This window comes from Hyaena hyaena, unplaced genomic scaffold (assembly GCF_003009895.1).
Source record: "Hyaena hyaena isolate Hyena2069 unplaced genomic scaffold, ASM300989v1 scaffold_868, whole genome shotgun sequence".
NCBI classification, from domain to species: Eukaryota; Metazoa; Chordata; class Mammalia; order Carnivora; family Hyaenidae; genus Hyaena; species Hyaena hyaena.
In genome coordinates this window covers 550,387-571,959 of record NW_024081496.1, presented here as the reverse complement: position 1 = coordinate 571,959, position 21,573 = coordinate 550,387, and the positions used below count along the sequence as shown (strand labels likewise).

The window sequence follows — 21,573 nt, the reverse complement described above, 5'->3', positions numbered from 1 at the left end:
GTTTCACCAAATTTAACGGAATTCTTTCCCCCAAAAAGATACATCTTAATATGTTCTGCTAATATTTACCTGAAGTTAGTCTTTCTTAGACATAGTAATTGTTTATTTAAAGATCTCTAATAATTTCTGCAGTTAATAGCCAAATATTTTTGCCTAAAAGGTAAGTAGAACTTCAAATACTTATGCTATTATTATATACTAGTAACACTTTGTGTGCTTTCTGAAATGCTTTGTGTATGCCTCCTCAAAATCTTCAAACTACCTCAAAAATAGAGTGCCAAAAAGTCATTTATGTAAAAAATGTTTAATATTTCCTAACTTATTACAGAGAAGTCTGCATTTTAATTTTTACTACATTAGCATTTAGCATTAAGACAACAGTGAGTCAAGTCTGGCTTTTGTAGTTGAAGGTTCACTGGAGTAGAGTAATCACAACATGGTCATCTCGGCCTTGCCATAACATCTCCCCTTCAAAGTCAACCAGTCCATGCTTCCTGGCACGCATTAGGATGCCCACTACTTTATCTGAAATACGAACATATCTGTCAAAGAGGTCTCCGAAAGTAACCTGAATCTTGCCATCTCGTCTGTGGTGGGCCATTGTGCGGATGATGAAGCACATGTCCATGATCTCCCTGTAGATGTGCTCCTCAGCTCGCTTGGCCCTTTCTGCAGTTTTGGTCCCCTCCTTGGGACGGCCATAGCCTTCATCCCCTTTTTGCAGGCGGGTAGACATGGCCAGCTCATAATCGAACTCCTCACTGAAAGGATTGAGCTTCTGTGACTGTATGTGCTCATCAGCCCATTGTTGCCATCTTCCTTTCAGGTTGTTCACTTGGCTGTATTTCCGCTGGGCCTTGCAGCTGAGTTTCTCTGTAAATCTATTTGCCCTAAAAGGGAGAGATGGTGAAAGATCAAGATATTGATATTTAACATCCAAGTATTGCTTTCTCCTTGTACTTCCTACACATGTGCATCTTAATGTACATCTAATTTTTTCATTATAAACAAAATATAACCACAATACAAAAATTAGAAACGATGGAAGAACATTTAGAACAGTCACACCATTGTTCTTTATTATTTTTTTTTCAAGGATAGTTGACAACCACCATTGTTCTTATTTTGGTAGACCATGAAAATATTAAACTCTATTTCAAGGAAAAAGCTTCCTTATACATATATAATGTAAATATGTGTGTCTTAAAATTGCATGATAGTAACATTGTAGAATTGAAATCATATGAATGTATTAAGAGAAAGTACTTTGTATAGGACTTCAGAAACCAGTCATTTCCTCAAAACAAGGCTTGCTATACTAGCACACGTATATTGTACCACTTACTTATGTATACATGTTCATATATGGATTTTTAGGAGAGCATATTTATACTAGTATCAACGATGTGCCACAAATTTTGGAATATCAAGTTGTATAGGTAGAAGACAATAGGTAGCAATAGTAACGTTTATTGAATACTTTGTGCTGGCATTCTTCTAAACACTTTTTATTAACATTCCTATAACCATTCTATGAGATTGGTACTACTAACCTCTCTTCACAGATGAGGAAACTGAGGTCACAGGGGCTAAGTAACTTGCTTAAAGACACAAAAGTGTGAAGTGATGGTGCTGGGATTTGAACCAGACCTGTGTGTCACTACTGTGAAATATTGCCCTAAACCAGTGACAAAGGCAGTATTCAAATACCAGCTATCTGAGACTCAAGTCCATGCTCTTTCCCACTGTGATGTCACTTATCCCGGGGGTATAGTGTCGAATAAGTAGATAAGTTGTGTTTCAGATATGTGTGTCTTTTCCTTGTAGTTTGGAATGCATTTTCTTATTAAAAAAAAAAAAAAAACAGCATTGCAAAATGTAGACCAGTAGTATCATGAAGGTGCAGACCTAATTTTAATAGAGGTAAAGTTTATCTGTAAAGGATTTCTCTGTCTTTTCTATACATAGCTCCAGTCTCCTAGACTCTTTTCTCCTAGGTCTCTTTGTCTTCACAAGTAAAGCATGAACTCTTGGACTATCTAGAAATCGGAGATTCCTCATTGTCAGAAGTGACCCACCCTTCCTTCTCTCCAAGAGCAAGTGGTCTTATGTCTGGAAGCCCTGGCATCGGAGCCACAGAGCCTCACTGAAGTTGCTGGTGTGAACAGCCTGCCTGAGCTAAGTAGCCCCTCCTATACAAACTCTCACAGCTTTCTCTTCTAAACCCAGCTACAAGTCAGATGTGGGTATTCCTCGCTATCCAATCTCACTTCCTGAAATCTGGTTTTCCAAATGCAGGAAACACAGATGTGGGTAGGGAGACACGTATACTTCTATCAGCATAGTTTTCAAAAGAGGAATAACAACCACTAGATGGCGAGCTTTCACTAATTCCATGCTTTGTGGTATTCAAAACTATGCTGCATTCAGTTTCTTTAAAACAGAGCTCAAGCTAGGGATACGCTGATACGCATTACACTGCTATTCTTTGTAGCCATGTGGACAAAAGTTTTTGGGGTTTTTTTTTTTGTATTTCCAAGTAACAATGTAAATAGTAGTTTAGAAGTTTAGACTGAGCTTCAGAAATGCAGTCTAGTTTATGTTTATAGAAAGCAATGCAATATTCAAAGACTGACATAGCACCCATATTTAATAGTGATATTTAATATTTAATCTAAACTTTCCTTCTTAGTTTCATTATTAGTAAACAAAGTTTCTTACAAACAACAAATATCTTCCCTGTCCTATTATGTGCATAGTAACTAATTCTACTAGACATTATAAGCATTCTAATTGAAAAGTGTACTTTCATTTACTGAAATAAATTCTGAACTATCAGTCAACTTTAAAAGTGACATCACTTTGGGTGTTGCTTTCTTGTGTGAATAGGATTTTCAGCAACATAATGAGAATACAGGAACCAACTCTCTGAGGCTTTTTCATTTTGGACTAATAATTATACGGGTAAGTTATTAAATATGAATAAACCCCATGGGAAATACAAGTTTTGAAAGGCATATTTCAAACCTAACCAAGTTCATTGACACTGGAAACACCCTGGGAGATGGCCTTCACCTGCATCACCAACCGATGCTTCAAAATGCCAGGGGGCCTGGAGGTGGTGTTTTCTGGTCTAGGTCTTGGGTCTGCGTGAAGAAAGCAGAGATCTGCTCTCACTGTCACCCCTGCATATGACTCTCCTTCAGAGAGGGGGCATCTCTCCTTTTAGCACAGCGACATTTCTGTGTCAGGAAACCAAATAATTCCTTTCCAACTTCCCAGACAAGAGCTGCCAAGAATTTGCTCCTCTGTGCATCGATCCACTTACTCCTCTCCACAAGAAGTAGAGCCAGTTTGATTAATGGAAGCATGACATTCACAGGGTCACATTTACCTCTTTCTGCCATCAATCAGGTTTGAGAACCAGGCCTGTGATTCTTCTTGCAGATTGGTAACTGTCCTCAGAGTCTGTAGAAAGGGTTGCCCGCTCTGGAATTGGCATCAAATAGCAGAAAGCCATACTTTGGCCTCTGTTTCTAGTAAAACCCTTCAATATAGTTGTACCTAAACCTTACACGTTGGGTATTATTAGGATTCATTAATTTAGCTAGCACTTTGCCTTCATTTTATATCTTGAGTCTGTTCTCTGCTGAGAGAATCAGTAGCTTCTCAGAGGATCCATGGTTAAGAACATAAGCTCTGTCATCAGCCTTCCCAACTTCATCACTTACTAACTCTATGATTTGGATACATTTCTTAATGTCTCTCTATGAATTCCCTTCTCTATAAAATGGCATTCTTATACTCAATTAGTATTGTTTGTGCTGAATATGACTTGGCAGAGAGGATAAATGGATGTTTGACACTTTCGTACAGGAGATCTCACCATTTTGTATTGAAGAGGGGATGCAATTCCTTTTGTCTAAAGGAGCTGGACCAAACAAGTCATGTGGCCATGTGATCAAAACACTATTTTAAAAATACAGAATAAAATAGAAACCGTTTTCATAGATTAGCAAAACTCTTTTAGTAAATATCCCTACGCTTTACCAAATCTGACTTGTTCATTTTTGTTATCCATGGAACATCCTGACCACCAAGAAAATTCTTTCTTTCTACTTAAGCATTCGTGATACATAATTGTCTCCCTATTGGTGGATATGGATAAAGAATGGTGCTGAGGATTAAAAGGAAGTGAACAAAACCCCCTTTCATAGAGGCTTACTCAATAATGCCACACTCATTTCTCAGGCAGTATTTGAGAGTCCCCCCAGGCTTCTGCTGCAGCTTCCTGAGCACAGCTAGGGTTACTGCTGACATTAAGAGATGCTGTCTCTGCATACAACATTCTGGTACCCTGTGTACTCCAAGACTCAGAGAAAGGAACCCAAGGAGGAGAGAAGGGATTTCATCCCACTCCTCCACTCCAACCCTGAGGACCAGTCTCCTAGTGCCCTGTAGGGCTGGGATCACCATGGCTGGCCCCCTGCATTATAATGCATATAACTTATTAAAGAATTCCTCCGGGTCCATTGCTTTGCATATTAATATCAAAATAACTCTATAGGTTATGTCCTTTTGTTTTTTAGATGAGAATAGAGAGGATTTCCCAAAGTAAATTCGAACCTCAGTGTCTCTCATTCAAAGCTTATGCACCTCCCCATCACACTAAGAAGGTATCCGTGTACATGTCTGATTTTAGGAACTTGTGAAGGGTCCTGTGTGCAAGTCCTCACTTCCGGGTGAAATAGTCTAGAGTATGGTGAAGAGGGTAGGATTGGAAGCCAGAATGCCTGGGTTCCAATCCCTTGGGCTGCACAATCTTATACAAATTTTCTAGTATGTCTTTGTATTATGCCCCCACCTATCAAATGTGGATGATAAGTATACTTACCCCATGAGAATATTATGAGGATTAAACGAATAAACATAAGAATACACATAAACAAGTGCCAAAGAAAGAAGCGTGCATGCATTGGAAATGGATCCCAGCTGTCACCTTCCTACTTCTGGCCAATCCAAAGCATGCTGACAGAAGACCTTCACTGTGCCATCTTCTCTCCTTATTCTGTTAGGTTCTATTCCATTTCTAGCACACACACTCCCACACTCAAAATCCACAGGCCAGAATTAGACTGCGGTTCCATATGTTCTGGTGGAATAATTATTTCTGATAATGAATTTCGGTATTAACATAAGTAGAACACAGATCCAGATCTCTTAACACATCCTCAAGGCACTGCATGAGAGTTAGCACCATGTTTGATTTCAAAACATCGCATTTGGAGACAGGCGCATCTCAGCTGTGTCACAAACTTGCTGGATAAACGTCCCCTCTGAGCTTTAGCTCAGAGGAACCCCTTCTGATCCCTAAAATGGGAGGATAATGCCTGCCTCAGAAAAGGACAAAGCATGTGAAATACCCATGGCATACATTAAATGCATGAAGGTTGTTACGATTATCTAGATTAGGCATTTCATTTTTCCTGGAAGCATGTGACATTGTAGTTCTCTTTCAAGACACCTTTAAAGTCACAAACTATAAGATAGTTTTTGTCAATAGGTAATCAGTTTTGTTCTTCACTTCATTTCATTAAATTTAAAAAACACACCTACACATCTAATGTTCCAAGAGGGGGTTGGTTTATAAGCATTCATCATATCAGAGACTTTTCACGTATTTTGATATTCTACAGCTGTGGTGATAGCCTGCCTTTCTCCTGTGTGGAGGTGTAGTGTCTTAAAAGACAGCTTATATTTTTTTTGTCTGAATACATGTATCAGTTTGACTCTGTGTGTGTGAGTGTGTAGGTGTGTGTCTTTGACATCTAAATGTTTTAGGATTGTGATATTTTAATGATCTAGTTTTAATAGCATGTCTGTTTTTGTTTAGTGACAGAACAAACTTTTTCTGAAACTTACCTCATTTACGTCTCCAAATACAGCAGATTGTATCCCCAAAGGTTACTGCCTTAGAAAAATAACCAGTGCGTGTGCGTGTGTGTGCATGTGTGTGTGCATGTGTGTGTGTGTGTGTGTGTGTTGAGAACATGTAAAATCTACTCTCTTGGCCACTTTCAAGTATGTAACACAGTATTGTTAACTATAGTTGAGGTACAGCTGGAACTTAAACTTGGGTCTATCTGACTTCAGAGCTTACTCTGGAGTTACATAGCAGCCTTCCACCTGTTGACTGGCTCAAAGAGACCTTTGCCTCACAGGCACTATGTAGGTGATGTGCCTCCTGATAATACTACAGACTGGTCTGAGACAAGGGAACGGTTTTCCCGCTCTACCGACAAGTGCTGTTTTCTGCAGAGAAATAAGCCAATTTGTTACTCATCCTAGAGTGTATTTTAAAATTGTGCCCAAAACAGACAACCTTCTCTGGTGGCTTTGTCTTTGTTGAGGCTAAAACTTGAGTATTCAGTTAAAACAAAAAGGAGAGACAAATTAGTAAGGGCCCTCGACCCAAAGGCCCGTGTGTAGCTGGGCACTGCCCCTTTGGCCCGGGGCATGCCTTCCCCCCAGGGCCTCGCTGCCTGCCCAGTCTGTAAGATTCTCATTCTAACCTCGGTAGTGTTTCCCCGCTCGCTCGGTCCCCATGGCTGGTTGCAGCTCAAAAGCAGTGTGAGGAGCTGAAGGGAGCATTCACTTACTGGGAAGGCAAAGGGCGTTTGATTCTGGTGGCAACCACCTGCTCTCCGTCCTGCTCGGGCCTTTCCTCGGTCTCCCCTCCGTAGCCGCTGTCCTCTGTGTCTAGGCTGTCGCTCCTCCACTTGGGCTCATCCCGCTCCATCTCTTTCCAGCCTTTGGTCAGCTCAGATACCATGTTGCCACATTTTCTCCTCCGCGCTGGGGAGCCATGGCTGTGGAGGATTCTGTCAATCTCATCTTCTTGCTGCCCCGCTCCAGGCATGTCACTGTCCTTCTCATATCTGTGGCTAAGGTGGCTCACATCCCCTCCTCTCTCATAAGCTTTGCTGACAATTGTTTTGGTCACCTCTCTCCTTTTGATATGAGAGACTTCAGCGGCCCCCTCTGCGCTCTGTCCATCTCCAAGTCCCTCTGGCTTTTTGGAGGGAGATTTTGGGGTGCTCTGAGCTTTCTGGTGGGGGGTAGGGTAGATCACTGGTTTAGGAGCTTGGGATGCATCCTGGGTGGTCCCTGGCTGCCAGCCTGAGGGCTCTTGGGCCTGCCTGATGCTGTTCTCATTTGCCCACTGCTGCCAACCTCGGGCCAAGTTGATAACCAGGGTGGCTGTGCGAACCTTCCGGAGAGCACGCTTGGCTGGGCCCTCCTCTCTTTCCTTCTCTCCCGGGGCCATGCCACCCTTCTCTTCTCTGCCGGTAGCCTGGGCACTGGCTGAAATGAGTGAGCACTTGTGGAGTGACTGGGATTTAAATAGAAGCAGGGTGTGGGGCGGGAAGGGTTTGGTGACCGTGGAAACTATGTGAAACATTTCTTGCCGAGATGTGGTGCCTTCCCCCTGATGATGTGCTTTTTTTAAACCCTGACATCTCCAGTTTCATCACAGCAGAGGGACATCTCTGCTGGTAAAGGACAGTGATATGCACTCCTTTTCTTCTCCAGTGCCAGAGTGGAAATTACTAGATTTGATCATGTGCTCAGCCTTATGTTCTTGACCTTAAATTATGGTCCTACCATTTATAGCAGCAATAAATATGTGCACAAATTGTTCTAGGAATATTATAGGCTTGTTCTCACTTAAATCTCAAAATGGCTGTTAATTAGTCCCGTTTGATAGAGGAATAAAATGAGATCTAACTTCCAACAGCTAATAATATCTGCAATTCAAACCCAGATCTGTCTGATTCAAAATTTGTGCTTTTTATTTTTGTTACCTTTTTGTTTTGTCTTCACCTCTGTTTGATGCAGACCTTAGAACCAGCTCATCCAGACTTTATTTTCCAGATGAGAAAACTGAGGCCCAGGTAAGGGGAAGACAAGGGCCAGGTTTTCCAGTCCTAAGCTTGAATTGTTGTATAGACAGGTCATATTGATATATAAGACAATGGTCAAATCTTTGGTCCAATTGTTTTCTTAAATCTTTAAATTAAGACCTAAAAACACGCTGACTTTCATAAATTATTATTACAAAGAATCTTTTCAAATATGTTGAAAAAATATTTTGTTTCAAAAAAGACCATTTAAAGACAAAATTAGTGAACACTATCAGAAGCAACCCCCACTTGACCTTTTGTTTTTAATAATAGACATTTCCTTTAGGCTCATGTAGAAAAATCCAGGCATTCCATTCTCAGAATAAAGACTGAGATATCGCTTTTTAAAAAGGACTGGTTAGATAGGTCATTTGGAGAGAAAAAGACCCATATATAAAGTATACTAAACCAGATAAAAATGCTCTTCTAGAGCTTAGCACTGAATCAGTATTGATTGAGAACTGCTAAGAGCATAAAAAAGGGCATGAAAATCAGTTAATTCTGATGGTGAGATGAATTTATTTTTTTTAAATGTTGATGTCAGTTTTTCATCATGTAGGTCATTTACCTCCTAAGATTAAAACAATTTGGGAGATGATTTAATACTCTATCTAGAAATCTGTCAGATGTGTACTCAGAGTTCAGCAGCATCTGATAATGTTAGCTGAGATGAAATCCTTCTTGATGTTAGCTGAGATGAAATCCTTCTTGATTAAGAGGCAGCCAGATCACAGGGAAAGAAAACTATTACAAATGTTTAAATCTGAGTCTGAGATTTCTGGCATACTTTCCCAGAATGTAGATGTACTGCTGACCGTTCCATTCCTGTTAGATTCCCTTCATCCTACTTGGAATGTCTTGGGAAGAAATGGGGTTCTTTAGAGATGCGCATGAGCTTAGCCCAGGATCAGGCTAATTTACAACTGTCCAGGGAATTTTTCCTGCTTCCCTATGCACACCTGTTCCACATTCAATTCTGATAGAAGGAGACGAAGTGGAGGCAGTAAAATGTTATTGGAGTTTCAATATTAGCAGGCACTGCAGTCCGCTGCCTGGGGCTTGGGACTGTCAGCAGATGGTCTTGGCAAAAAACAGAGGCAGCTTCCGACAGAACCTGGTCATTCCTTCTGAGATTTCACTTCCACGGCAACTGTGGCCTGTGGCTCTCCATTCCTACTTCTCCAGAAGGGAGTGTAAGTTTTTGTTTCCTCCTCATGTGTAATTTGGGGATTCCTTCCCTAAAGCAAGGGCTGTATACTACCTACTGTGCATTTCATAAGATATGTTCTATCTTCTTTCTCAACCTAGATCTAGATTCTTAGGAGAACAGTATTCTATTTTAATAAAAAGTGCAAAAGAAATGAAAATAGAGTCTCAAAGGTAAAGATATAGTAGAATAAGCAGTTTACAATGTGAGTTTTCTATGAAAACATGAGATTAGAAATTTTAGTGAAGGTCTGGAGGTGATTAATGAAGTAATTACCACCTAAGAAATGTGTCATAAGTGTGAAAGTGTTTTGGAAATATATTCGTTTTTACTTGATTCCTATGGGCAGTCCTAGGGAGGGGAGGAAGTTGTATTTATATACTTCTTTGCATTATGCACCTAGAAGTCAGTTAGGGCCAACCCTTAGAATCAGCTATATACTCTTACTTCAGAAACCTACATTTGCTTAAAGCTTTTATGAAACAGTAATTTCATTAATTCTTTCTACATAAACTACTAAGTCCTTTAATCATTCAGTTTCACAAAAATAGGAATAAAAAAACTTCAATACAGAACAAAAAAGAGCTTCTAATTTGAACTGAATTTACTCAGTGCTTATGAAATGTATGTAATGGGCGAAGAGCAATGGTAGACAATGTGGGTGAGGGGAGAAAGCAGAACAAAACGAAGCTTGCTTTCTAGGTTTCCAAATCGAGCCAAGAGAACACATACATACAACTGCTTTAATAGTTTGGGGTAGAGCTACATTAGAAATATAAATAAAGCTTAATGGGATGATCATTGAGAAAAGGGGACTGATTTTATTGGAAGAACTTCATGAAACTGGTGATCCTTTGTCTGTTTTTTCAAAGATAAAGAGAGCCTTACCAGGTGGAGAAAGTAATGTGAAGAAACAATGTGAACAAAGTTACAGAGACATGAAGATACACGGTATACATAGAAAACTTCTAAGAGCCCAGAGTAGAGATCACAAACTCAAATGCCTGCAGTGTCATTGCAGGTCACTCAAATGTGTGAGGTGAGTTGGGTTTGGGGGTACAACGTGGGGCAGTGAAGATTATGGGCAACTGGTGAAGTAATGTTTCAAAAGAAGTAAGGAATATGAATTTTTATATGAACCTCCCAATTTTTTAAAAATTTAATTTAATTTAATTTAATTTTCTTTCATAGATTACTGTCAAGTTGGTTTTCATATAATACCCAGTGCTCATCCCAACAAGTGCCCTCCTCCATGCCCATCACCTCCTTCCCCTCTCCCCACCCACATCAAGCCCCCAGTTTGTTTTCAGCATTCAAGAGTCTCTCATGGTTTGCCTCCCTCCCTCTCCCCCACTATCTTCTCTCCTTCTCCTCCCCCATAGTCCTATGTTAAGTTTCTCCTAATCCACCTATAAGTGAAAATGTATAGTATCTGTCTTTCTCTGCCTGACTTATTTCCCTCGGCATAACACCCTCAAGGTCCATCCACGTTGCTACACATGGCCAGATTTCATTCTTTCTCATTGCCGTGGAGTATTCCATTGTACAGATGAACCACATCTTCTTGATCCATTTGTCAGTTGATGGACACTTAAGCTCTTTCCATGATTTGGCTATTGAGAGTGCTGCTATGAACATTGGGGTACATGTGCCCCTGTGTATCGGCACTCCTGTGTCCCTTGGGTAAATTCCTAGCAGTGCTATTGCTGGGACATAGGGGAGTTCTATTGTTAATTTTTGAGGAACCTCCACACTGTTTTCCAGAGGGGCTGCACCAGTTTGCATTCCCACCAACAGTGTAGGAGGGTGCCCGTTTCTCCACATCCTTGCCAGCATCTAGAATCCTCTGATTTGCTCATTTTAGCCACTCTGACTGGCATGAGGTGGTGTCTCAGTGTGGTTTTGATCTGCATTTCCCTGATGATGAGGAACCCTGAGCATCATTTCATGTGTCTGTTGGCCACCTGGATGTCTTCTTTGGAGAAGTATCTGTTCATGTCTTCTGCCCATTTCTTCACTGGATTATTTGGTTTTCAGGTGTGGAGTTTGGTGAGTTCCTTATAGATTTTGGATACTAGCCCTTTATCTGATATGTCATTTGCAACTATCTTTTCCCATTCCGTCGGTTGCCTATTAATTTTGTTGATTGTTTCCTTTGCTGTGCAGCTTTTTATCTTGATGAGGTCCCATATCCCAACTTTTAAAATGGTAACAGTTAAGACACACACACACACACACACACACACACACGCATGCACACACTGGGTGAACCAATATGATGTACTAAGTCTTTGGATGGGATTGTTTGTGAGTCCTCAGTTTATGAATTTGAGAGAAGAACATACAATGTCTGTAGGTAAGGACAATGGGCTAGGGAGCAGCAGGGCAGACCTTTGGAGAAGTAAGTCGGAGCTACATTGTGAAGAACACCTTGCTCAGGAACCAGTGTTTAATCAGATAGGACTCATTGGATCACTGAAGGGTTTAAGCCCCATGCTTAAATGGCCTTACCAAATGATCACATCTAGAACCAATGAAGTGGAGTCTGGATTGAAAAAGACAAGACAGGATAGGATGACTCTTTACAGGAGTTAGTAAACTAATCTTGGAAAGAAAGACATGACGATCTGAAAGATTTGAGAGGCACTGAGGGGAACATCCAAGGGACTTAATAGGGACCAATTAATTGCTGTGGGTGATGGGTATCAAGGATGATCTAGAGATATCAGTTGAAATGATGGGTGTGAGGAAGTGATTTCAGCTGGGAAAGAACAGGAAAAGAGGAGGATTTGTGGTAAGAAGGAAAAGCCTCCACGGTGAAGTGAGGAAACTCTGGGACATGCCTGTGGAGATGTTTCATCGTGAGTGACCAGGAGCATGCACTCTGTGGTCAAGCAGAACCCAGTGAAAATCTAGGTTCTGCTGGTTACCAGGGTGGCCTAGGCCATGTTATTTAATTTCTCTATGACTCAGTTTCTTCATCAGTAAGATGAGTATTATCAGGGCATCTACCTCATAAGGTCAGGGTGAAGATTAAATGAGTTAACACGTGTAAGGCACTCAACAACATGACCGGCACATGTAAATACTTGATACGTGGTTATTGCCATTCATACCTTGATGTTGAGTCAAGGGGTTAGAAAACTAAAGCTCCTTAAATAATTCTGTTTGATGAAGGACAGGATTAATACCACACCCATGGCAGGGGTGAGTCTTCAGATGGGAGGGTCAAGTGGGGTCACTTGTAGGGACTGGAAGCTGTAAGGGAAAGCTTATTTATAGTGTTTTATTTTAAGGTAATTTATAGTGAGGCTTTTAAGGCAGTGTCTAAAAGGTTTCACTCAGCATGATGAGGGTCAGATGAGGTCTCACTTATTTGATAGTGACAACTCCATTGAGTTCAACTCTTTCCTGGAACCTCCTGGAATATAGAGTTCAGTGGTTTACTGATTAGTGAGAAGCACATTAGAATTTTAAATCACATTGGGATCACCTGTGGGGCCTTAAGAACTACAGATGGTAAAGTGCTAGATCTAGAGACAGGTCTTGGGTAGAGTCTGGCACCACCTTAATCTAACATACCATCAGGACTGAGAACCATGATTCCAGATTCTAGAAAGCTATGTGTCCAGCAGACACTCAACATATTGGCTTCAACAGCATAGTGATCAGTAGCCTAGGTCTGGGTTCAGGCACACTGGTTTTGCATTCTTGATCTTCTCTCAGAATTGCCATATCCTTGCAGAGTTCATTAACTTCTCTGAGACTCAATTGCCTTGTCTGAAAATGGCAATAATTATTTCTTCCCCTGTGTTGTTTTTGTGTTTATACAAGATGAAGTTTGTGAAGCAATCAGCCTAATGCCCAATCCACTCTATAAGAGTACCACATGGAATCTTCATATATTGTTATTTATACTGTTATTGAGGATAATGATGCCATCTTCTAAGTAAATAACTTAGACTCATAGGCTACATATCAAACCTCAGTATGAATAATGCAGTATAAATGTTTACATTGTAAACAGTAACAATTTTATATATATTTTCAGAGACTAAAGAAAATTTCAGAGAACAAATGTCACAAGACCCATTATCCAACTGTAGTCATCTTAATTCAGAAAACAAATGCTTATTATAACTAAGTAAATCTTAACAGTGTTATTTATTCTACCTTAAAAAATGTAATCTCTTGGCCCCATGCCCACCCCACTTCTCCACTACCCCTAAGTAAAACTTCTTGGAAGAATTGTGTGTATCGCCTGTCTCTCATTCTGATTCTTCCTTTCTTCAATCCAAACAGGTCTTACCTTCACAATTTATTAAAACTATCCTTCTCCTGTCACCAATGATGTCCATAGTGTTCAATCTAAAAATCAATCATTGGTTCCAGAAATACTTGTCCTATCTGCTACATTGGACATACTAGAATAGTCATTTCTTATTCATATGTTTTCTTCACTTTACTTCTGGAAACAACTCTCTAGGTTTTTCTCCTACATCACCACTGCTCCCTCTCAATCTCCTTTGCTGCTACTTGCTCTCCTCCCCAGCTTCTTAACATTGGACTGGGCAAGGCTCAGCCTGGGTCCTTTTCCTTGCTCAATCTATACTCACTTGCTTGGTGATCTCAAAGTTTCAAAAGCCACCTCTATGATGACAATTCCCAAACAAAGATCTTCAGCCTCATCTGCCCCTTTTACTCCATGTTTGTACACTCAGCAACCTGGTAGTCATCTCTACTGGATATCTGCCTAATGATTAGCTCAATCCTAATGTGTACAAATTGAGTACTCAATAGTTCCACCTAGAGCTTTTCATAGCATCCTCTTTTCTGCTCAAAATCAACTTTGTTCTACCAGCTGCTCAGGCCAAAAAACCTGAAGTAATCGTTGACCCCTTATCTTTGCTCATAACCCACATCCAGCCCACTAGTATATCCTGTTGGATACACCTTCAAAAGTGTCCAGAATTTGACCCTTTCTCACCATGTTTCCTGCCACTTACCTCCCCACCCTTGCCCACCTAGACCATCCACAGCTCAAGCCACCACCAGCTTTTGTGTGATTATTTCATAGTTTTCTTAACTAGTCTCCCTGCTTCCACCTTTGTCCAACCTATTCTCAACATTAGCCAGATCCTTTAAAAACATAAGTGAAATCATACCACTTTGTTCAAAATCCTTCTCTGATTTGTGCCTTTGAATAAAAGTCAAAATCCTCACAATGGTCTATAAAGTCTTATAACTCTCCCCTTGTTAGCTCCCTGCCCACTTCTCCTGTGACTCCTCTACATCATTAATCACTGCTTCTGTCATACTGATCTCTAAGCTTGCACCTGTGGTGGGATTTCAGCCCCCCCCCCCCCCTTTCCCTTTGTCTTAACCTGCTCATTTCTCACCAAGCTTGGTGCTGCTGCCTCTGCACAATCCAGAGACACAATAATGTCTTTCTCAAAACAAAAGAGGTTCTCCTCTTAGGAGCAATGCTGCCTTTTCTGGAATAGAGGGAGTAGTACCTTCCTGTATTTCATTCTTCTGCAGTGGAGACTGAAAAAGGAGATAAGTGAGGTTTGAGGCTAGAGAAGAAATAGGCAGGACCAGATTGTAGAGGCATTTTAAAGCCCTGATAAAAAAAAATGTAGGTTTTATGCCAATAGTGTAAAATTTTGATCTGCAGAATGGCAAGATTAAACTTTTCAATAAATTCACTTTGTTGGTGGTATGAAGGATAGATTCAAAGATGGTGTGTGTGCAAGAGTAGAGACTCGGGCATTTTTTTCTTTTATCCAGAGGAAGTTCCCCACCATAAGGGCAGGATGTTCTGGGGGAGTAGGGTGGGGAGTGTCTCTGAAAGTTCTGTGTCCTCTTTTCCATAACACTTAGGTCCTTCTAATGCAGAAATTTCAGTCGGTTCATTTCACTAATTCAAAATTAGGCAGACCCAGATTGTTTCAACCATTAGAAGTGGGAGAGTGGAGAGGTGCCCACATGTGCCCACTCTGTTTACTATGGTGATTGTGTCAAATTTCAGCCAATGTACAGCTGTCCCCACTTTCTCTTCTGCCAACTGTCTCCCCTCCCCTTTACCTGGGATGCTGATTCACAAATTTGAACTGGGGATTCTGGCTCAAGGCCATGTACAACGGAGCTTGGTGGAGGCCATATGGGAGCAGTAGTGTAGTTAAGAGATAATTGAAACCTACTCCAAGATGGCAGCAGTGAAGTTGGGCAGGAGGTAAGTACTACAGGTGAAATTAGGACTTAGAATCAACACAAGTTGGTCACAATGAGAAGCTATGTGTGAAACAAATGAAGGGATTTAGATAAGCATGATTATTCTGGCTTGGATTTCTACATAGATGGTTGCACTCACTAAGAATGGAAATACAGAGATAATAAGCTTGGAGACTGGACAAATACTAAATTAAAATTTGGATATATTGGAGATCCTGCAGGACACCCAAGCTAAATTATCCAGAAGGCAGGGAGCAGGACTCATGAGAAAGATCTGGACTCATATAGATTAGGGCATCACTTTGGATCATGGAGACTAAGTTGTGCCAAGTCCCAGAGCTAACAAGAGTTATAATAGGATCAAATCTATGCCCTCTGACTTAGGAGTCAGGACTGTTAATAACTGTGGTCTAACACAAATACCTTTCCTACTTCTTGCTTTCCACCTCCACCTTAAAGGACAGGACTTCACAATCTTGTGACACCATCCTCTAAACAAGCTTCTTAAGGAGGTCTAAATATAGTTTCTCAGCGCTGACGTTCTATTTGATTTTGTAAAACTTTCCTTTCCTTAATAGCCATGTGTCTTTATGTGACCTGATGCAGATATTAGCTCACTCTGTGATGGTAATAATTTTGCAATATATCAGTGTATCAAACCAATAGGTTGTGCACCTTTAACGTTCACTATGCCAATTATATTTCAATAAAGAGGGGAAAAATGTGTATTTGAAACATAGTCTGTGCTCCTTAATTTATGATCTTTTGTTCACATCTCAACTTCTTTAACTCACAATTCTGGTTTCTGCCCACAAAGGTCACAGATGAATTCCTCATTACCAAATCCAAGGAGAATTTTGGTTCCCACTTATTTAAACTTTCTATATTATTAATAATCTTATATATGTCCCTTCTGTGTGTGTGTGTGTGTGTGTGTGTGTGTGTGTGTGTGTGTGTAAATATGTGTATGTGTTGAGAGAAAGAGAGAGAGAGTCATGGCAAAAAGAGAAAGTTTAGAAGACCAAAGGAAATAGGTAATCATAATTATACCACACTCACACAGCTCATCCATAAACATGCATTTTTTTATACAATCTACTTCCAATCCTGAAACTTTATGCTAGAAAGTTTCAGGAAAAAGCTATTATTTTGAGGGGGGGAAATGCTGACATGCTCTTGAACATGGCTTCGTATACTAGATACCCCAACTTCTCCTGGAAGTCATCTCAACCAACAGGTAAAATTTAAAAACAATAATAAAAGAACAAAATAAAATTAAAAAACTCTCAAACTCGATCTTCAGCTAAATAGGACACAGATAATCTGCAGACTCTGACATTTGTGTAAGGACTGCTAAACTAGCTGAGATTGGTTAAATCCATCTAGCATGAAGACAAGAGGGATACTTCTTAGAAGGTAAGTTGAAGGATTTTGCAAAAACATATTTTCTGAAAGGAAGTGGTTCACCATCTAGTAAAAAGGCCACATGACTTGTTTGCTATGGTGAGTGGGAAAATCTGGTGTCAGAAATGGCAATAAAAACCCTCTTGAACTTCAACTTTGAGAAACAATGGATTTAAAGAAGCAGTGGTAGTAAGGCTGCACAGAGAATTACATGGATGCACCATGTCCACAGGATGGTTGATCTTTGTGGTAGCAATAGAAGGTTCTTAGGATTTGAAGGCTGGAAAGCTACTCTAGTCTCTCCTGCCTCTTCATAGGAGCCTTTTTAAATGCCTAGTTCAGAAAACTTCAACACATTTAATGATGTAAAAAGAAAAAAAGTTTTAAATGGGCATAATATCAATCTAAACACACTTTAAGAAAAACATGTGGAAAAGGACAGTAAATCTACTAACAAAGAAGATTCACCAGAAAACATTGCCCCAAAACAGGTGAAAATATGTGAACATTTAGCCATAAATTTAAAGACAAAGGAGTCTCTATGAAGAAGAAGGGAGTTCAAAGCAGATACAAAAAGTTCATGGGAGAGGTGGAAAGACACTTAGCAAAGACAAAAACATTTTGGAAAAAGATACTAGATGTAATACTTTATATTAACTAACTTGGATTTCAATTAAAGGTATATATTAAAAAAATAAAAATAAAAGGGAAAATTTTTAAAAATTAAATTCAGAAGTCTGTTTACTCTAAGAAAAAGATACTAGAGTAGGTAGAAAAATGAAAGTGTAAAACATAAATCTATCATTATTTGCAAAGAATATGAATGTGTACCTGGAAAACTCAAGAATCAATGGAAAATGTTTTAAGATGAGTAAGAACTCATTTGGACGGTAGGATAGATAATTACTATGCATAAATGAGTATCATTCATATATTTAACAAAATTATTTAGAAGATATAATGAAATTAGCCATTTATAATAACAATAGGGGCTCGTGAGTGGCTCAGTCAGTTGAGTGTCAACTGTAGCTCAGGTCATGATCTCATGGTTCATGAGTTCAAAGCCCATGCTGGGTCCTGTGCTGACCACTCAGAGCCTAGAGCCTACTTCAGATTCTGTGTCTCTCTCTCTGTCTGCCCTCCCGCCACTCTGTTTCTCTCTCTCAAAATAAACATTAAAATTTTTTTTCAAATAAGGTAACAATAAAGATAAAATATCTATGAATAAACTTACTAGTAAATATGCAAAAACTATATACCTTAAAGTATTCTGGAAAGGCACAGAATACAACCCAATAAAGACAAAACCATAATTGGAAATGTCATTTGCAGAAATAGCACAAGTGTCCTGTCCATCAACTGATGAATGGATAAAGAAGAAGTGGTATGTATATACAATGGAATACTACTCAGCCTTAAAAAAGAATGAAATCATGCCGTTTACAAGGACAAGGGTGGAGCTAGAGAGTATTATGCCAGCAAAACAAGATAAAGACAAATTGCCTACAATTTCACTTATATGAGGGATATAATAAACAAAACAAAGGAGCAAAGGGCAAAAAAGAGAGAGAGAGGCAAACCAAGAAACAGACTCTTAACCATAGAGAATAAACTGATGGTTACTGGAGAATGGGTTAAATAGGTGATGGGGATTAAGGACACTTGCTCTGATGAACACTGGACGATGTGTGGAAGTGTTGAATCACTATATTGTACACCTGAAACTCATATTACACTGTATGTTACTTAACTGGAATTTAAATAAATCTTTAAAAAATAAAATACAGAAAACAACATAATCTTGGATAGGAGGACTTTACATAATTTCTATGATAAAGTCAGTCCAATGATTTCATATTTTTTTCTCTCCTTAGAATGAGATGAACTAATTCTACAGATCATATGAAAATTAATCAAGAAGGGACAGGAAAACACTAAAAAAAGGGAGACTTCAATTATTAAACAGTATTGATATATGAACTGACAAACAGAGCCGCTACAGCAGGAAAGAAAATAAACGCAACTACATGTAAGAAGTTAATACAAGATAGAGGCATTCAATCGGTAGGGGAAATAGACCGTTCAGAAGATGGCGATGGACAAGAAGAGGGCCAGCTGGGGAAAAAGCTGGATTCATCTTTCACACTGTGTACCTGAATATATTTTAAATAGATCAAAGATTTAAATATAAAAACTGAAACCATACCAGAAGAAAATGAGAATATTCTTTTGTAAATCTGTGGTGAGGATAGTCTTTTTAAATATCTCAAAATCCAGAGGCCATAAAGAAAAATATTGATAAAGTTACTACATAAAAAAGGAAAAAAGTGTACACAAAGGGGAAACAACTATAGACAAAGCCAAAAGACAACATACAGGAAGAAATATTTGCAACTCTTAGAATAATCTCCATAGTGTATAAAAAGCACACTGAAATCAATGAGAAAAAGGTCAACTTCCCAGTAGGAAATTGGGCAAAAATATGAACAAATTGTTCATTGGAAAAGAAAAGCAAATGGTCCCTAAGCACACCCTTATTCCTAAGACACAAATTAAAATTTTAAATTACATGAGACTATCACTTTTTTGCCCATTTGCAGTGGCCAGAATACTTATAAGTAAACAAACCTTCTATATCACACTCTATTGGCCACGTGTGGAAAACAAACACCCTCCTTCACTGCTGTTCGGGAGGTAAACATCAGTAAAACCCCCATGGAGGGCAGTTGGCAATATTTGTCAGAATCACTCATTCATATAGCTTTGACCCAGAAACTCCTCTTCTGGGAAATTATCCAAGAGAGTCAAATGATACTTGTACAAAGTTATGCATTACTGCGTTTTTCAGAAGAGTGAAGGATCAACACCAACCTAAATGTCCATCATAAGGAACCGATTAAATCCATTATTATATCCACTCACACAGGGATCTTCTAGTCAGTAGTGCAAAAATAAGTAAATAGGGAAGCTTTCCCATCAAGAAACTTATCTGATAAAAAGCTCCAAGATACATTAAATAAAAACAAGCAAGATATAGTATAATACGCTGTCATTTGTTTTCAAAAAAAAGAGAAAAGAATATATGTTTAAATTTGCTGCCATAGCCACAGAGAAACTCTGGAAGCTTTCAGAAACCTATAGTGACGCACGTGGTAGGGGAAAGTGCCTTACTTCAAGTCCTTGCTCAAGTCTGGCCTTCCCCAGGAAGTGTGCCTCAACTTAGTGCAGTCGCACATGAAGGCCAACTGTCATTTCACCTGCTTTATTTACTGACGTAGCCCAAGCACTGAGGATACTGAGAACAGTGCACGTGGCTGACACTCAACAAGTATTTGGTCAGTGAGTCAATGGGTGATGGGTGAGAGAGACGTCCCTGCATACCTTTGTGTTTTTTATAAATGAATTTACTTAAAAGGTAAATTAAAAATAAACCAACAAAAGAATGAATAGTAGGAGGGCCTCAAATTTATTCCTATTTTCTCCATTTTAGAATTCATAGGAACCTGTCTCCACTTCCATGACTACGTTTTGACAAGTCAAGAGCCAAAAATATTTGGTGGCACTGAATTTTCCCAGGGACACATCTACATCCGCCAAATGAGGGCAGGACTCCTGATCCTCCTCAGTTCTGCAGAAGAGCCACACACACCATTTCAGTCTGGTCTGGTCCCTTTATAGGGGACTGACCTGCCACGGTCACCCTGCTCGCTGTCAGACGGCTCGCAACCTCTGCAGCATCCCCCTGCCGGACTTGCAACTATTTCCATGGCTCAAGTCAATAAACATTCATTCAGCTGCACATAAATACCATGCATGTGAGAGGTACGGAGACAAATGAAGGGGTGTCTGTGCCCTCTCAGTGTTTCTCACCCAGCCAGAGACTCTGGCACACAGGAAAATTACACGGGACTCCACACCTTGTTAACCTAAGGGGTTTTTGTTGTTGTTGCTGTTACTGTTGTTTTGTTTTGTTTTTCGTAATGTTTTGCAAGGACTGCTGTAAGAAATTGCCGCCAGCGTGGGGGGACTATCCTTTCTTGTCTCCATCAGCTTCTGGTGGCTGCAGGCTTCCGTGGCTTGTGACAGTACCACTCTAGTCTCTGCCTCTGTCTTTATGTGGCCATCCCCTCTGTGTCTGTGGCTTTTCCTCTTCTGTCTGTGTCAAATCTTCCTTTGCTTTTGTCTTAGGTAAGGATTATCCGTGGGTTTAGTTAGGGCCCTCCCAGATGATCCGGGAGGATCTTGAGATCCTCAAATTGATTACATCTGGCAACACCCTTTTAAAAACGATGTCATAGCGGCACCTGGGTGGCTCCATCAGTTAAGCATCTAACTCTTGATTTCAGCTCAGGTCATGATCTCACAGTTTGAGTTTGAATCCTGCATTGGGCTCTGCACTGGCTGTGCTGGAATCTGGTTGGGATTCTCTCCCCCTGCTCTGCCCCTTCCCTGCTCGCTCGCTCTCTCTCTCTCTCTCTCTCTCTCTCAAAATAAACAAACATTAAAAACTAAATAAAATTAAACATGATGTCATCTTCACAAATCCCAGGGGTTAAGATGTGGACATATCTTTTGGGCAGCCACCGTTGACTCCACCACAGTCTTCTTGCCTGATGCCCTCTTACTTCCCTTTAGCACCCTATTGTGCTTCTCTCTTCTCTGCATTAGTGAGAGCCTGCCTTTGGATCAAGTTCAGTCCAGTCACCAGCTGGTTGTGTGACCTTGGGTGTGTTACTTAACTTCTCTGTGCCTGAATTCCCTATG

At 40.0% G+C, this 21,573-nt stretch overlaps 1 protein-coding gene across 2 annotated transcripts; it reads right to left on the bottom strand.

The window, feature by feature from the left end:
* Positions 1–322: 322 nt before the first annotated feature.
* Positions 323–20,383, bottom strand: ABRA (actin binding Rho activating protein). Of its 2 annotated transcripts, XR_005526019.1 has the most exons (3): positions 20,373–20,383; positions 10,526–10,531; positions 833–890 (listed from the first exon to the last, which is right to left on the bottom strand). XR_005526019.1 is itself a non-coding variant. In XM_039220135.1 (2 exons), the coding sequence occupies exons 1-2, from the start codon at positions 7,325–7,327 to the stop codon at positions 413–415; spliced, it is 1,146 nt and encodes a 381-aa protein (XP_039076066.1). In that variant the 3' UTR covers positions 323–412. The 2 variants fall into 2 exon arrangements, 1 of the variants encoding a protein (XP_039076066.1); XM_039220135.1 differs by lacking the exons at positions 10,526–10,531; positions 20,373–20,383 and adding an exon at positions 6,660–7,327 and having other exon boundaries at positions 323–890.
* Between the last annotated feature and the right edge of the window lie 1,190 nt (positions 20,384–21,573).

Bases quoted from the DNA above. Each gene is read 5' to 3' on its own strand.
- ABRA (XM_039220135.1), bottom strand. From the start codon at position 7,327: ATGGCCCCGGGAGAGAAGGAAAGAGAGGAGGGCCCAGCCAAGCGTGCT. The intron at 891-6,659 runs GTAAGTGAATGC...TCTCCCTTTTAG, and splicing joins AAACGCCCTTTGCCTTCCCA to GGCAAATAGATTTACAGAGA.